General features: G+C 30.1%; 1 protein-coding gene across 6 annotated transcripts in view; it reads right to left on the minus strand.

Annotated features, from left to right (window-relative positions):
* LOC143223302 (uncharacterized) overlaps window positions 1–19,364 on the minus strand; it is an 87,259-nt gene that overhangs the window by 44,406 nt on the left and 23,489 nt on the right. For all 6 annotated transcript variants that reach the window (XR_013012803.1, XR_013012804.1, XM_076451104.1 and 3 more), the window contains exons 5-8: window positions 17,738–17,965; window positions 16,473–16,805; window positions 13,025–13,138; window positions 171–215 (exon numbers count right to left, since the gene is read on the minus strand). Coding sequence is in view for 4 of the 6 variants with exons in the window: in XM_076451104.1 (XP_076307219.1) it covers window positions 171–215; window positions 13,025–13,138; window positions 16,473–16,805; window positions 17,738–17,965 (720 nt within the window). In the remaining 2 variants the exon portion in view is untranslated. The remainder of the gene's footprint in view (window positions 1–170; window positions 216–13,024; window positions 13,139–16,472; window positions 16,806–17,737; window positions 17,966–19,364) is intronic.

Genomic DNA, 19,364 nt, shown 5'->3' on the forward strand with positions numbered 1-19,364 from the left:
AAAAAGATCAAGCATAAAAATTTGCAATATATTTTCTGACTTTTATTGGGTATGAATAACAACAGTGCACCAATAACAAAGATTACAATCTACAATTTCATGTCATCTTATATTCTCTCCTATCTAGTTTAGTGCTACTTCTAACTTCTAACAACTCATAATAATCATACCTTTCTTATTTACAGAGGATGACACTCTTCCACGTTTAGGACTTCCTGAAAAAATACAACCATTTTTAATGAGATAATCAAGTTGATATGTATACATAAACAAATAGATATATCTTGATACTTAACTACCACAAAGCCTATTTTAGCATAGCCTCAAACTATATTTATGTAGAGGGTTTCCATACTAAGCAAAACAAAAAAATAATTTCTCATATTTTTCTAGAATATTTTCATGAATGTTAAAAACATTTCAAATATTTGTTTTAGAATTTCTAGTGTAAAGTTAATTATCAATAATATTCTATTCAAATCAGTCATAACTTAAAAACTGTATTGTGACTATATGTCCACAATGTGGATTTGTTTAACTTTTAATATGACAGAGCTTTATGTTAAAGTTAAAACTCACTTCTTCATTCTGGCAAACAGACAGTAAATTTAAATTATATGAAACTCATTTTCTTCAGCCCAAAATTATTAGTGGAAAGAAATTCTTGAGCCTTCAATAATATGGTGTTTTGTTGTTTATCAACATATTAACACAATATTTCCAACAGCATATAGGTAATTTAATGAACAAAGCAAATGAAATGCACTCAAAACGATGAATAAGTTCTGATTTTGGTTTATTATGAATTTTGCACAAAGCTGCACGAGGGCTATCTTCACAAGCTGTCCCTAATTTAGCAGTGTAAAACTAAAGGGAAAGCAGCTAGTCATCGCCACCCACTGGGCTACTCTTTTACCAATGAATAGTGCGATTGACTGTCACATTATAATGCCCCCACAAATGAAAAGGGCAAACACATTTGGTGTGATGGGGATTCAAACCCTTGGATTACGAATCAAGTGCCTTATCAACCTGGCCATGTCAGGCTGAATAACTTTTAAATAAAACATCATTGTTAAAAGTAAACTTTTCAATTTAACAGTACATCTCTTCACCAGACTCATTACATCCTCATTTATTCTTCTCCTCACAGATCTTGTGACTTTCAACATTTTTTTTATTTACATTCCTATTTTAAACTATCTTATTCAGTTGTTTTCAAAAACTGACATTTGAAAAATGCACAATGGTTGTAAACATTACCTGCTGAACAGCACATAGAAACTGTTTATAGGCTAATTTTGTTTACAAAATTGGACAATATAAGTTAACTTATATTGACTGAAATACAGTTTGAGTTTTTTAATCAAGTGAGCCTGTGGTTATATTTCAAGGGCAAAGAATGAGTAATAGACAAATGTAAAGCCTAGTACATTAATTTGATGAATAAGCAAAGATAAAAATATGTAACATTTTTTATATCCAGTAAAACTGAAAATATAATGTAAAAATACCCTTAAAATCTGACACATAAAATATTGACTAAAATCATACAATAATTACTGTTTTTGTAACTTACAAACAAGAGTAAAATGGTATTTAATTTTTTTACTGGGAAATAAAATCCAAGTTTCACTATTTGGTCAAAAAAGTACAAAGTTGCATATAACACAAACATCTAATTAAAAAAAAAAAGTTAATCAAAAGTAAATCTACTATTCATAGCTATTTGTATCTACCATGATCTTTTATGTTTTTGTTTAACTGTTAGCTAATGGAACATATTTAATCATTATTCTCTGACACATCATGTACAGATGAATCATCTCCATCAGCAGTGTCAAGGTCAAATGATTTCTGTCGAAACAGCTCCAGTAAAAGAATCACATCTGTTTTAGCTTCATCACTTATTCTGCTAGAATCAGAATCATCCTCAGGATGATTCATACAATCACTTCAATCTTCATCATCAACAAACATGTTAGAATGATTTCTATTGGATTTACTTTTCTCCCCTTTTTCAATAAACTTTTCTAAGTCTACTTGTTATATTTGTTCCTGTCCTCATATATCCATAAAAAATAATTTATTTGAACCAACAGAAGACTCTTCATTGCTGCATGTTTTAAACTAATACTCTGGTCACTGATCATGTGGATAAAGTGACCAAACATTGCCTCAACAACACTATTTCCAGGTCTTAAAGGAGAGCACCATTTTCATCGGCATACAAATATTCTAAAATCCCTTCCTTCTGTATACAAACACACTCTCAGAGATCTTCTGTTTTGACTTTCTCTTTAATTCATTCCATTCTGAACTTATCTTAGTTTTAACAAAACTGTACTTTTTAGTGTGTCATAAAAATGCTCTGCAAGTAAATTTAAACACTTAATTTCACTGGTAGTATTATTCCAGTTTGTTAGATCTACACAAAATATATTTTGATAAAGTTCACTCTCAAATAAGGAGAATCTTGACAAGACAAACCTGTACACTCAGAATGACTGTTTACAGTTTGTTTACAGCTACTTCAGTATAGCTACATTGTTCATTAGACTTTAACTGACACTGAAAATAGTTTATTCCCCATTTGCTTTTCCTAATTTCATTTCCAGTTCAAGTTTGAACTTTTTCAAAAGACTTTCACAGTGTGTACCAGAAGTTTTTTCTTTGAGATCCTGTAAAGCATTCTTTGCTTTTCTTACTATGGACAGAATCTGATAGAATGAAATGTTTTCTTTTTCAAACTGCATGGACAGCAAAGAACAAGCATACAGCACAGCTTTGTTACAAGTAGCATTTTGAAAGAAAAGTAAAATATTTTACCTTTTTTAAGAGCCCATGAACTTTAGCCAATACTACTCTCTTCTTGGAACTGACAAGAGAATTCTCTATCACTCAAGAACTACCCAATTAGTAAATAAATGATTTAAACCATATCTTGCATGCAACACACTGTATACTATGCACTTTGAACATATTAAAATGCTGCACACCAAATGCACTGGCAGTTGTCTCAAAGAGCTTTTTGAATTTTACAGATTGTTTGAATAAGTAATATGTATTTGTCATGAAGTTTGTCACATTATATATATTTGTCACATTAAGAAATGATTCAGATACACTGACTTTTGATGTTACTTCAACTCTATGGCAAATGTAATGAGTGCCTAGAAGCCAAAGGTGGTTGCAATTTTTCAGTTTTGTTAACAATCTATTGCATAATTCAGTATTAATATATGTTCAATCACCTGCACGTGGAACTGACAATAAGGTGCATGCCTCTATTGGAAATGAAACCTTTTAATCAATTTTGAATATACCATCAATGCTATATTTGAAACCACATGCATCTGCACCAAAGTTACCAGTGTCCTACAAGGCAACACAGAAATAAATTAGTACACCTCGCTTGATTAATATAATGATAATCAGTTGTTGTTTTTCAAATCCAGTTTTTCTTGCTTGACTTCCATCACTCAGCACTGCAAAACCTATTGCTACTTTCTCATATCATCAAGTCAGACCTTAGCCAATAACTTAAAAATGCATACAAAGTCAATGAGAATTTTAATGTAAAATAAGCCTAATTAAATCACCAAATATGTCTAACAACTATTTCAGGAACAACCATTTTTCTCTGCTATGTATAGATACTTGAGTTTCCATAAAAACCCAAGTGACTATACTTCATTATAAAATCAGTGTAATACATACATACATGCTTTTCCACCTCTTACTTCTTTTTGGATCTATTTACTGTATTTAGCTAAAAGGATGCCCCCAATATTTTGTTATAATGTCTCTTCCATTGAAAAAGAAAATTCAATTTGTTCATCAAGATTCCATCTGCCAAATGTTGACAGCAAAACTTTAACTGGCTAAATTAAGATATGTTTACAACTGAAAGTTGAAATCAGAAATGCACTAAACTCCGATCAGTATGATAGACTTTGTTACTTTATATCATTTAAAAAATCAAAGTAATTCATCAAATGTGATTTATTTCATGATCAAATTTGTTACAGCTCTACTTTCTGTTCTGAATTTCTCAATAATTAATAACCAATGTTGTAATTTAAAATTTAACACATTAATTTTGTTTCTTATTACAAATATTGGATTGATAAGTACTACTACAACATAGTCCAAAAATATCATATTACTGTGCATATAACATCATTAGTCTAAGCCAATTATTATTAAAGCACAAGAGTCATAGCAGCTAACATGGTCACAAAGTTATTTGTAAACCTGTCCTATATAAGTAAACAAATGACAGCTGATTATGTGAATAGTGAATGCCACAACAGATTTCACAATTCTGCAACCAACATATTTCCAAGTCAACTTAAAAGTAACCTTCAAACCAAAAAAACAGATACCCAATTTTTTCCTGATTAAAGACAAAATTACCCCCTTCAAAAAAATTAATGACAAATTTCAGTGTCTATGTATTGTTTCCCTGAATCTCAAGTAGACTTCTTAATGTTTTAAAGACTGGAAAACTGTTAAATGTAATCCCAAATATAAAGAATGTTTTGAAACTCTGTATGTATATTTTGTATTTTACAATTTTCAACAGTATAACAACACACATGCTACCAAAATGTCTGTAGAAGTTTCAAAATTATATTTTGTTCTTTTGAATTTCATACTTACCAACTATATTAGCTTGTGAAAAAATACTTTTATATTAAAAAAAATGCTATTTCTTAAGCTAATACAAGTATCAGAAGAACACTGGCCTTACTTTAATCAATAGTAGCAAAGTTAACATTTTCAAACACTGAAAATGTATTTCTAATACAATATTTTACCTTCCCTAACATAACAGCTACAATCCCACATTGCTTTTCTCTCCCATGCTGCAGCTGTTTTTAAAGAAAAAGCTTGGTTAAGATAAAGGAGTATATAAGAATGAAGATAAATAATTTTGGAAACATGAATATCATACATGACCATCTTTTGATGTCTAAATGCAAACTGGAATAAAAAATAGGTCTTAACCCTACTTAGTAGGTCTTTCTATGGTTAGGGGTCAAATGGCACGTTATCATGTATGTAGACTTGCATTCAAAATTTTATTGAACTTAAATTTTATGAATGTACATCAATGACTTTTGTATCAAATTGCACAACTCAAATTTTAGCATTATACACTACTAAATTTCTTAATTTAAATGTACATGTTTTAAAAAATTTTTTTTGGGTTTCACGTGGCACGTTGAACGCAGCTTTGGTTCATATCAGATGTTTGTGATGTCCAAGTACAAAGTCTATAGTTTCTTACAAATTAAAAACTTAAATTGATGATAGTGACATGCTAGAATATAAAATAAGAACCTCCTATCTTTTCTATTTTCTGTGATATTATTATATTTAGCAAATCAACTAACATGGCACCACTCACTTCTTCCATTTTTTGGAAATACATACACCTACTTTGCTCTTTGATATGTGTATAACCAACCAAAAGCTCAGAATGTCCTTCACATGGTTTACTCACTCTCTGCAAAGTGTTTATCAAGGATATACTTCCTCATCATTGTGCAGTTAAAGTGAAAAGATAGGACATTAATAGAACTCAAAATAATGCATTTTTTTTTTTTATTAAAATTCATCTTGGGTACTAAGCCTGATAAATTATAGTGGATTTCTGTTGCACTGATATTAGGCCAGGTAATTCATAATTTTTTTAGGGCAAGGTATTTGTCCTTGAATTTTCTCTCATTTTCAAGAATATCAAGGAAAACAAAATTTTCTACTGTGAGCCATGGCCACAATACACATTAATTTTAACATAAGAGAAATAAGTTTTACAATTAGTTTATAAATATGGGGGTTTTGAAAGCTGACCCTTTTTTTCAGATTATGTTTATCAGGTATGTAAGTATTAACTTTAACCAATGAGATTCATGAATTAACAGAAAATCAGCTTTAACTCTCTTGCTCTGGATATATTTTACTGCACATGACACAATATTTTGGTCTCTTAAATTCAAAAGTTTATCAAACTACTTTTCATTATGTTATACTAATTAGTATAGCAATATTTAAAAAAATTCTGAATTTTTCCTAGTGTGACTTATGTGATATTTTCTCTAGATTTCTTCTCATCTCCATCCTCCCCTCCCTCCAAAAAACACTGAAATTAAATGCAAATTACTCACTAAAAATCATCTTTGTTCAGGCAAACCATAATCTTTATAGTCTTCAATTCTGTTTGGTTAAAGAGCTATTAAATAGAAAATCAGACCTGTCCTGCCACACCCACCCATTTTTTCCTCTTTTTCAGGATTTGTTCTCTCTTATGTTTAACTATATATTAGGTTGAGGAATAATTCGTGAGCGTTAAATAATTTCATTCAAGCATTACATGCAAGACTATACAATACTTCAATGCATGAACACATTACACCCAAAACATTTATTATGATACTTTATTTCATGTAATACCTAGGTATATAGTATGCATTGTTTTAAACGAAATTGCAAGATATTAAATGCGAAAAGCAGATGGTGTCGAAAATGCTCGATTTTGTCCACTTGACATTCCATTTAATGAGCTGAAAATGAAAGCAAATATTAAAGACATATGAAAATCAAACACATCATCTATTAGAGCAAAAAATTATCTACCAAATGACATGAAATACTTTGCGAAAGCATTTCATTTATGAATATATTTTTGTAACTTGAAAAAACGCTCACGAATTATTCCTCAACCCAATATATTACACATAACAACAGAAAATCAAATCAATGTTTTCATCTATCAAAGGGCGTATTCTATATGTTGTGTTATAAAGTAGTAGTTAGACATAGTTAAAAGGGCAATCAAATAATAAAATTTAATTACAAGTTGAGATATGCTGTTACAAATTTAAAGTTACTTAAAATAAACAAATGTTGTTTCCCGCTACATTTGAAGTCATTCTAAAATGAAAAGGAGGGTGATTTTATTTATTTACTGAATATACTTTGCTAATAATATGATTTTTTTGTTTGTAAAAGGCTTACAATATTCATTGCAAGATTGCCATATTTCACGAAGACACACACACTATATCAGAAGTTAGTAGTATCAAATCTATAGATTTTTATACAAGTACAAAAAGTCATGTGGTCAGTCAAAATGACCAAACCTGTGTGAAGAGAGTTAAGACTAAAGACAAGGTATCATACTAATATACAATGCCTGTGACTTTAATGAGATTCCTAGTTTTGCCCAACCTCACCCCAAATTATGACTGACCTTAAAATCATATACAGCTTTTAGGCATATCTGGCACCTGTTAATTTGTCTAACTTTAAAAAAAGATCAAACCTAATTCCTGGATGAGAAGTATTTCAAATGTCTCCAGGATTTGACCTCTGGTGACCTTAAAAATCATGAACAACTTTCAGGCATCTCTATCCACTTACCAATTTATCCACCTTTTATGAAGATCAGACTAGCAAATAAAAACAAGTTTTCTAAGATTTCTAACTTTTGAACCCTCCTGACCCCAAAATGACCTAATAATTGTATACAACTTTTATGCACCTCTATCTATTTGTTACCTTGTCTAAATTTGAGAATAATCAGACATAATTCCTGGAAAAGAAGTTTAAAGAGCTAGTTTCTATCAAGTAAATTCAACTCCAACATCTCTGTTTCACCAAGAGTGGCAAAAGTCAGGTAAATGGTCTTCAAACATCAGCCCTTTGAAAATCATGACAGGCAGTGAGATGGATAAAAAGGCACATTACCATGAAATAAGGACAACATTCTATTATTACACAATACTACTACAAGCACATTTTCACATAATGTCTAATGTGGGCTAGTGCTAATAGACAGTAAACTAGGTCTACACTATTGCATAGTACATGGTCATAACCTATAAATCACAAGTCATCACACATTGCACAATTCACTGCTTCTAATTCAATAATGTTAACCCTAGCTAGTTAATGTAGTAGGCCTAAGCCTTTGGTGGGTTTGCACATAAAATTTGAGTCGAATTATTGATATTTCCTATTTTCTTTCATTTTCTAAACAAGAGGGAATTCTCAATATCTGTAGCACTTAAAATTCTTGTTGGCAGAATTAGAATAAATTGACTACAATAATTTTTCTTATTTTATTAACTATATTTTTGTGTGCCAGCAATTAATACCAAGCATGGAGGAATGTATGTATCCAATTCCATTATATTAGTTATCAGGATATCTACCAGCTTACTCTCAAAATTGAAATTTATTTGATCTTCTGAGCTCTACATTATAATTAAATCTCAAATTGTTCAACAGATGACAAAGCTCAAATTAAAAGCATGCATATGAAAAAACCTCAGAGCCATTCTATGAGCCACTATATCCTACAGCTAAAAATCAAATGTAATCTACATGTTTACCAGTGCAAAAAAAAAAAAAAAAAAATCCAATTTCTAGCACTTGGCCACAACAGAAAAGTTTCACAGCATTTTCCCTCTTAACTCATTCCTTTTCAAGCATGTTTAATGCAAGGAGTATTTGCAGTTGTACACTTTGCTCTGAGTAACATATGTACATGCAGACTTTGATCATCATATTCTGCTGTTAAAGCTCTGCAGGAGGTGTTCTTTGAGTGTCAATTTGAATTGCTTGCTACTACTAAGAGTCTGCATTACTCTATGAATCACCAAACTGCACAAATGTTTTAGTGCCTATCATAGTGAAAACTTCACTTCCTCCACTACATTAATTTAATGTGATATTTATAGCAAGGTAGTATTTGTAGGTTGTAAGTCCAGTGTTAGTTACCCTTAATGGTTTTCCCTTCACTGTAGTATGTGATACAAATTTAGATATGAGAACACACCACCTTCCTGTGAATTTTTAGTGATTTTCCAAGAGCACAATGGTCATTTTAAAAACATGGGGGCAATTACTGCTGCGAATAACTTCCTGTCCTGCAATATAGTCATTTATCAATTTTTGATATTTCAAAATGCATATATAAAACCTACACAAATTATTTACTGTTTAAATCCTCCACATTCAAAAGCTGAAAAAGCTTAGTAAATTATAACAAGTGGTAAATGAGTACAAAGTACATAAAGAGATCATTTTCTATATTTCCTTATTTACTATTCAAAGTTTTAAGAAAAATAAATGAAATTTAATACCTTATTTGTAAATAGTAATAATAACACACACACATGCATGCATAAATAATGTATAATAAGTGAAATGTGATTATTTTACAAAAATTGGTCCACTAGAACATAAAGACAGGTCACTTTGTTAAAGCCAGTTTTATACTAATAGATGCAGTAATTTGAATGTATGTGATAAGTATCATTGCAACTTCTATAATATTAGCCAGGCATGTAAAGGGTCAATAAAATAAAAATAATTAATAGATACAAGTGCATAATGTTATGAGATTTAAGCTACTTAGACCAACTACTTGTGGTTTCATATTGTACTTGTTACTCACTCCAGAACAAAAACAAAATGTATAATTTATGTCTATTTCCTCAATTTGTTATGGTGGTAACAAGATCACTCAAATCAACCAAACTAATACAGAAATACAATACTGAAAATAACAGATAATATAGAAAAATCTTTTTTTAAAAAGTTTGATAATCATCTGTAGGTTACAGAGATTTTTTGTGTGAAATTTGACAATTTTCTAATGTATAGAAATATTTTTAATGTTAATATTAAAAATGCTTTACATGTTGGACAGTAATCATTTGAAAATAAAAATACAGGAACAAATAATTAAGATATTGTTTAAAGTTATTCTAATAATTGATATTTTGTGTTTAAAAACTATGTGATGTTTACTGGTAAACATGCAAATTTTTGTGAAAATACAAATATATTTTTTTTAAAAAAAGTAACTGCTTTGTGGTTACTTCAGTTGGGTTGGGTGGAATCCAGACATGTAGTGAAAGGGTTAAGGGTAGGACATACAAGGAACACAGGTTTAATGTGGAAGGGCATGAAGTTCAACACTGAGGTTTCAGTCCAGAAGATGACAGAACAAATGATATTACCAGAGAAGAGAAAGTGGAAGGAGATGACTGAAGAATATTCAAAAGTGTAAACCATAGCTGGACCAGCCAGAATGAAGGGCTGACATGAAGTGGCTTGAATAAATGAAAGTATGCAGGGGAGAAGATAAACAGGCGATTGAACGAGAAGTGTAAGTCCTTGCGTTTTCTTTGTGTATTTGTACTTATCTGTTACCATTATTTCTGAACTACAATACCTTACACCACTATTAACAGAACATGTTCATATGATCGTTAAGAAACTAAGAAATTTAAACCAAAGCATTATCAACAGAAGAAATCACATCTATTTCATTCAACAATGTAGAAAGGAACAACTAGCCCCTAATTTTGTAAAGGTAAAACTATCAAAAAATTTTAATACATACACAAACATTACCCAAAATTTACAGAAAAAAACTACTTAAAGCCATGTTAAACACAAAATACAAAGAACTACATGACTTACAAAAACAAAATGAACCTAGACCATCAACAGGCATGCTGCATCAAACCAGAGATTTAGGGACTTATACAACGAAACATAAACCAAATCAACACTAGGAATGACAGACACAAAAAGATCTGCCACAACAAAAACTAGAAAAACTAAGATACAAACAACAGAAAAGACACCACAACAAACCGTTGACTAACCTCATAATTTAACAGATCTGACCGACAATTAAACATAGACGAGATACATCTACTTAACAAAGTGCTCAACTTCACAATAGCACCTAAGTACATTGCAACCTTAGAAATCAAAAATGTTTAGAAGATCTAACCAGGAGACTTGTAATACTTTCCACAGAAAACAAAAACAAGAAAACAACCAACAGAAAGAAAACAACTTTATTGACATCAACAGCCAAACTTCCCAGGAAAAATTAAAAATTAATATTTTCCAGAAACACTTAAAAACAACATCTTAAACAATTTTTTCAAAGAATTTTCTCACAAAACCATCAACATACTTTCACAAAACAGAAAGCTAAAAAGTAACCTTACAAAAAGAGACATTAATTACATTAAAAACCTAAAACAAGTCAAAAACATAAAAATTCTAAAAGCAGATAAAGAAAACGCTATAGTCATAATGAGCACAAGTGAATACATCCAAAAAATGAAGAACATCCTATCAGACACGAACAAATTTAAACCAATACACACAAATCCAACAAAGACACACGAGACACAACTGAACAAATTACTACTACAAATTAAAAAAGCCAACACAATTTCACAAACACTTTATTCCTTCCTACACAAAACTGACTCACGCACACCACAAATACACAGCATCCCCAAACCTCATAAACCAGATTGTCCATTACGACCAATAATGTCCACATATGAATCGTTTAATTACAATCTTGGTAAATACATAGCATGGGTATTCTCCAAATATGTAATATCATCCAGCTCATTCAAAGACTTTTAATTTCAAGTCTAATCTTAATCAACTTAAATATAAAGCCTTCATGGCCAGTTTCGATGTCATATCCTTCTTTACAGAAGTCCCAACCACTGAAGCCTGCAAGATAGCCTTAGAACTCTATATCCGAGACCCTAACCCAACTACAGAAATTCCCAGCAACCAGTTAGCAACCCTCATAGAATTCACCACGATAAAGACAAACTTCATGTTCAACAACCAAAACTATATACAAACAAATGGCCTAAGCATGGGCAACCCAGTATCACCAGTTCTAGCCAATATTTTTATGACACAAGTTGAAACACAAGCAATTAACACAGCATTACATCCACCACTATACTGGTACAGATATGTAGATGACACGATTGCGGGATTCAAATCTACAGAACACATACTTAATTTTTTCAATCACATTAACTCTATACATCCCAACATTAACTTCACATGTGAACAGAAAGAAAGCAATCAAATATCATTTCTTAACCTCAAAATTACAAGAACTGACACACAATTCAAAACAGAAATCCACCAAAAAATCACCCATACTGGAATATACATTCCTTGGGACTCAGCACATGAAACAAAACAAAAACTCAACATACTAAGAAACCAAATAAACAAAGCCATAAAACCAGATAAAATTAACGATGAATTAGACAAAATAAAACAACACTTCATCAACATCAATACGTTTCCTCAACAAACCATAGAAAATATACGCACACACCTAGACAAAAAGCAAAATCAACCAACAAAAGTAAATATAAAAGTAAAACACTGACAAACACCACATCAACATTATTTATAAAATATAATGTGATAACTGCCACGACTTTTAAATTGGAGAAACAAGTAGAAAAATGGAAACCAGATTCAAAGAACGTAAAAAGTCACCTTCACACGTTTTCGAACACTGCAAGTCAAATAAACACAAGATAACCATAGAAAACACTCAAATACTAAATAAACAAACAAACATAAATAAATGCAAAATTAAAAAAGCCTTACTTATACAACTCAAGCCCAAAATAAACCAATACAAAGGAACACCTTTATACCTATTTTAAAAAAGGATACAATAAATAATATAAAATTATATATTCAAATATATAAGCATGCCCTCTACATTCCAACACTCAGTTACATAACCCCTTTCAAACATGTGGTCAACTTGCGATCAGTTACCTCTTTCTTTCTTTGTGAACCTGGCGATGACCAAAGAACGTCGAAACGTTGTTCGCTCCTCCATGTAAAAAACTTTCTCAACCCAAATGAGCCATTTCTACATTTATATTTTTATTTCTATTGTACAAATTATGTAATTCAAATTGAGCAGATATTCTTCCTAAAATTAAAACATTTATATATATAAAACCATTAAGTATACTGTCATCAATATGGTTTAAATACTTGTACATAGTAATTTCTGTTATTTACAAAAACATTTTTAAAATCATTCACTCTCAAAGCCTAAAGACATCTACATGTACATATATCTCGCATAAACTTGTATAACCAATATTACATAATTATAAGCATAACTTACGAAGTCCCTCATCTTCCTTTTGTTCATAAACTATTGGAGAATGTGTTCTTTTTCTTGTTCGAGACCGCTTCTCTTTTGCTATATCACATTTATTTTCTTCTACATCTTCAAATTCTACAAAAACGTATGTACATAATCAAATTTTAATCCTGACACTAAAAACACTATCCAAATACAGTACTATGCTGTATAATAAATTATTTTCTAGCATAAAAGTCATATTATGTATACAGCCAAACTAATAAAAGATGCAGATTAACAGATTTGTGGATTCAAAGCTATCATATTAATATAAATATAAAAACAACTAAAATGGTTTATTTTCACCACAATATGTTTATGGATAAAGATGAACATTCCCAATAAAATAATCTTAATAACTGTCACCTTGATAGTTTCAAAATGGTTATTTCATATTAATCGTAAAAATTGGAAGGAGTATTACACCTTTCACAAGTATTGGCAGATGAGTTATTTTACTAATGTTTACAATTTTTTCATACAACCTTATTCTGAGAAGAAAAATTACATTCTTCTTGCTTGTTATGTGTTGCAACAATATACATTTTGTTTTAATTTCACAACAGTATGTGAATATTGTAGTTTTGTTTTTTATATTTAAGAATTTTGCTATAAATATCTTTTATGTGCATATCACAAGATTTTAGTTATATTCAAAATTCACTCTATCTTATCAGGGTACATAAATAAACTTGTCATAAAAATGTAATTAATAATCAACTTTTTACATAAGTTTCAAGTTCTTAATTTCATAACACAATATTTAAAAAAAATCTTTAATTTCTTCTACTGTGAGAATTGTGACATTTGCTATCTAGGTATCCTATCTTCTTTAATTTACATCTCTCAGAAATATGAAATTTAATGTAAATTACTCATTATTATATTGTAACTGGCTAAGAAAAAAGCATAACTTTTACAGCTTTCAATCTTATTTGGTTACAGAGCCATAAAATAGAAAATCAGAACTCTCTTGCCATGCCCACATGTAATATATCTTTTTCATTAATTGTAAATAGTTATCTCTAGTTTTTAATATTATGTTACTTACACATAACAAAAAGTCAAGATTTTAATCTAACAAATCATGTATTATACTATGTTGCTTTCTACACAGAGAATTATCTGTTTCACTTTGTTCCAAAATTATTCCTATGGGAAACAGATCAAGTTTAGTTGAAGTTTTAATAGCTCCTGTAATATAGTTAGAAATCTTGAAAAATATGCCAGTTATGGAACATTATTTGCTTTTTGCATAATTTTATTCTATGTTCTTTAGTGTATTATTCACAATTAAATAAAAAATAATTCAGTGCAGTAGTGTTATTAGAGTAATGTTGTTAGGGTTAAATATCATCAACAGCAAAAACAGGTAAGAACTTTTTCTTTTTCATGTATATTCTTTATTTATTAATATAAAAGAAATTAAGATGTTTGTTTTGTTTTTTTAATTTTATGCAAAGCTACACCAGATCTATCTGCACTAGCTGTCTCCCTAATTTAGTAGTGTAAGACTAGAAGGAAGGCAGCTAGTCATCACCACCCACTGCCAACTCTTGGGCTACGCTTTTACCAACGAATAGTGGGATTGACCATCACATTATACGCCCCCACAGCTGAAAGGGTGAGCATGATTGGTGTGATGGGAATTCAAACCTGCGACCCTCGAATTACGAGTTGAATGCTTTAACCACCTGGCCATACCAGGCCAATGAAGATGTTAAAATTAGAAACTTTTTAGCTAAAATAAGGTTAGAATATTTAAAATTAAAAAAAAATTTCACAAGGTACACTTGAAAATAACTTGCAAGTAGCCAATTCATTATGTAATTTAATAGGGTAATGTTAATTTACAAATTTTATAGGGAAAATATCAATTATGCAAGTTAAAGGACAATAAAACAATAACATTTACATACAAACAGATGTATATTATTACAAGTTTAAAAATATTTGGGATAAATAAATGTAGGTTCATGATACAATTTGAAGTCATTCAAAAAAAGTGAAAAAGGTAGATTTTGAATTTTTTTTGTGGTTGCCACAAAAGTCAGTCAAACTGACCAACTTCATATACAGTTTCAGTAGAGAAAACAACAGATATAATATTTTATTGGAAAACAAAATAAAAGGTTGAAATTTAATGAGGATGTGTTAGAGATTACTCAAATGAAATTTGAGATTTTCCAGATAAATAGAAATATTTCTAATCTTAAAGTGAAAATCATCATGCACTTGGAACAGTCAACATTGACTCCATATATTCATGGAGAAGTTTCTGTTTGCAAAATACTTTTAATACCTACTGAAAGCACAAAACATTTCATGAAGATACAAAAAAACATATTAGAAGTTACAGTATGAAGACTCCAAAAGTGAATTTGGGGTTAGTTTACAAGTCAAATTAATGGAGCCTGCAGCTTGAGTTTTAACATCCATTTTTAGTAAGGCTGAAGCTGAATTTCATAATGCTGGGCAGGTACACTTAGTGATACTGACAATAAAATTTTCAGAATCTTTGTCTCTCTTTAGAAATAACAACCAAAAAACATTATTTACAAGATTAAATAATTTCCTTCTTTAAAACAATTCAGGTATTGTTAAAATATTTTAATTGCCTGAATGCTATTTTAAGGTTAAAAAGCTTGATTGAAATATCTGAGCATTATTTGTTAACTGAAAACATGCTTCTCTATCTCTTTTATACAAACCACATGTTTACATTTACTGAGTCTTTTCACAATTAAAATTTTAATATATACTGAAATAAAACTTGATTATCTTTCAAATTTAAAGGACCCTAACAAAAACTTTTCAAGATGGCTAGTTAAGAAATGCTACTGTAACAATAACTGACTTGGAAACTTCTAAGCTTAACTGTAGAAAAACAGTATTCTAGTTCTTTATTACTAGTTACAGTTTTTACAATAATTTTTTTTTTTAAACAAATATGACATTTGGATCACTGGTGCAATCATTCTCAAGCATATTCAAGTATGCCTTCTTGTAAAATTATTCTTCCTCACTTTAAAAGTTGTAACTTGTAATAATAAATGCTTATAATCAGTGTGTTCAACTGATAACTAGTATTCTAGTTTATTCATTTAGGTATAAAAGAATTCTCATAACGATCCAACACTTTTAGGGAAAATAAAATTGCAAATATGTGTTGTAATAGTCCAAAATCATAAATGAGGTTGTGTTAAACAAAACTAGACTGGTTAGTTTTCAGGACAAAATAGTGTACAATTTAATTCTTAAGCTAATAACTTTCTTTAATTACATTTGACATTTCATACTATTTGTCAAGTTCTTTTCTCTTTTTCTGAGTTTTAAGAGAATTTAGAGTGACCTGGCTAGTATTCATCATCATAACACATTCATAGCACTTTAAAAAGTAATTACCAAAAGAGCAATTCCCATTTACCTGACTCTGAATGAGAGTGAGCTCCTGATCCTGATTCAGAATCTGATGAAGTTATAACGCTACTCTGATCATCATCATCGTGGTCTTCACATGAGCAGCACTCCGACCTGGAATCTTCACTGTTTGGCTCCACTTCTTCCTTGTTGGCACTACTGTCATGACTAACAGGTTGGTATGTATCATTCTGTTCTTCCCTCATATCTTCATTCAGCTCATCAGAGTTGACTGTCACATTTAAATTGTCAATGTCAGCATCTACTTCTGCCTCTTCCTTCTTAGGGGTGACTTCTGTTATCTCTGCTGCAGCATGTGTATTCACTTTAACAACTAATGCTAGATAAAAGAAATATGCAATATCTAAGAGAAAGCCTTAGCATCTAGACCTTGCACCAATCCACACATGGACTACCTGAACAAGTTAAGCACAGGTGCCTTGCTTGACTTATGAAAAATTCAACAAAAACAACACATACACATCCCAGTCACAATTTCTAGTATAATTTAAATATATTTGATATTAACATATTTCTTCACAGTCAACTTTATCAAAATCCCCTAATTTGTAAACAGACTTACAACTTAAAATCTTAAATACATGTAATGAGGTTTAATTTCAAATACAATTTGATAAAATCTACTTTCTCTTATTTTACGTTTTTACATTTAATATTTTGAATTCTAAAAATAACGTTTAAAAAAAGATCTTATTTCAAATTACTATTTATATACTGACCAGTAAAAATATTCTTGACCAATATCCCTGCACAGGATATACAATGAAATATTAAAGAAACACTAAAATATATAAAGTACTCATTTCTTTTGAAAAATTAGATGTCACTACCAATCTACTTACATTTGTGTTTAAACTTTATACTTGTTTTACTATACAAAAAGATAAATTTCTATTCATTTCTATTACACCCTCACTTCATTCATGCAGAATGCTGAAATGACTAAGAAAATGTAAACCAACTGGGAAAATAAAGTGCATAACAAAAGCAAACATGAAAATCTAAACTATTATCACAGAAAAGCATAATAGTATTGGAAAGAGATGAGAAGGAACAAATTTGACTATGTAACAGATACCAAGTAATTGAATTACACAATCCAGTCTAATTTTACTGCACTATGATGAATCTATATGGAATTACAGCAGAAGAATATATATTCACATGACAGAGTTGTAAATAGGATTCTCCTCTGAAAGCATTCATTTATAACTTCATAGTTAAAAATACCTTCAACAATTTACTTTTTACCATTTTCTTTTTCTTGTGATTTAGCCTCATGTTTAGGTTCCTTTAAGGTAACTGTTCTACTCTCTTGTTTTAAAGGTAAAGCAGTTTTCTTCTCTACATTTTTCTCAACAGGTTTTTTAACAGTTCTGGTGATAGTTTTTTTTATAGTTGGTCCATCAGGAGCAGTAGGTTTAGATACCATTGGAGACTTCTTGAGAGATGACACCATTTTTTTCACTGGCTGAATATCTAAAGGTAATTCCATGGAATGAGTATTTATTTCTTACAAAAACTGTTACTTTATCAAAAGTAAGAATGTGGAATGCCTCTCTCAAATTATCCCCAATATACAAATTAATGTATCCATATATAACATTAAAATAAGCTGGTTAACCATCTCTACCTTCAAGGTTAATAACATTATGAAAACTGTTGATTGCAAATATGTATGTGTATACAAGATTGTTAATAACTTCACCTTTCTTAACAATTAAAAACAAAAACAATGCTCAACTTTATACCAAACAAACATCAAAATAATCAATTCAGACTGAACACGATTGAATAAATTAATTACTCAATCATTATAATGAAAAATTTTGATATATAATGATATCTTTAAAACAGAGATGTCAACAGAAAAAAAAAAACTGCAATATTGCTAAGCATGCTGCAAGTGTGTAGCATAAGTAAATCCAGTTCTCAGAGCATGTTTGGTGTACAAAATATGAATAGATTGTATCCTGTGAAAAAAAACATTGTATCTTTTTAGTAAAGGGATAATCTAATTTGAGCTTTCATCCATGAAAAATAAATGGTCAATCAATGTATTTACTAAGTTTGAAAATAACATTATTATCAACCACACAAAACCAGTCAAGTTCCTGACTAAACTTGAAAATTTTCAGCTTTGAGAAAAAAAAAAAAGAGATTCCTTTTGAGTTCTAGCATTTCCATCTCAAAAAAAAGCATCCATTTACTTTACAAGATATGGCTAGAATAGCTCCTTGTAGCTGTCAAAATGTGACTGACTTGAAGAAATAAATCCAACAGAGTTTTCTTCCAAGTTTAATAACTTATTTGAGAATAAATGACTCAACACATCTAATAAATATGTTGACATATAAAAACAGGTTGTTCTACTGGTCAAGTTTTTGAAGTTGGAAGGTGAATTACAAAAATAGATTTTAATGGCTATTATTTCAGCTTTAGCTAATGATTTACTGTCTTCATATGGGAATGATGAAGGTGGCAACAGCTATTCTGCATAGGGTATGTGCACTGGTATGTTCTGTGGAGAGCAGCAAGTGAGGAAGTTTAATTGTAATTATAAGTCAGATCATTTGTTTTCAAAACATCATAAGCACATGAAACATCATGGTAGCACAGACTGCCCCAATATTTTTGGACCAAACTTACATAAATCATAGAAAATGACCCAAATGATGAAGAAACACTTGAAAATCCTTGAATTTGTAGTAACCTGACCTTCCAAATAAAACAAAAAGGCAAATTTAACAAAGTTTAAGAGTGCCAAAGACTTATTACCCCATCTTGGCTGTCTCATCCACTGAAAAAAAAAAAAAAAAAAAAAAACAACTGGTCAAAGCAGCTTTCCTGTGAAGACCAAACAAGAAAGATTAAGTTG

This window comes from Tachypleus tridentatus, chromosome 8 (genome assembly GCF_004210375.1).
Source record: "Tachypleus tridentatus isolate NWPU-2018 chromosome 8, ASM421037v1, whole genome shotgun sequence".
In the NCBI taxonomy this organism is placed as follows: Eukaryota; Metazoa; Arthropoda; class Merostomata; order Xiphosura; family Limulidae; genus Tachypleus; species Tachypleus tridentatus.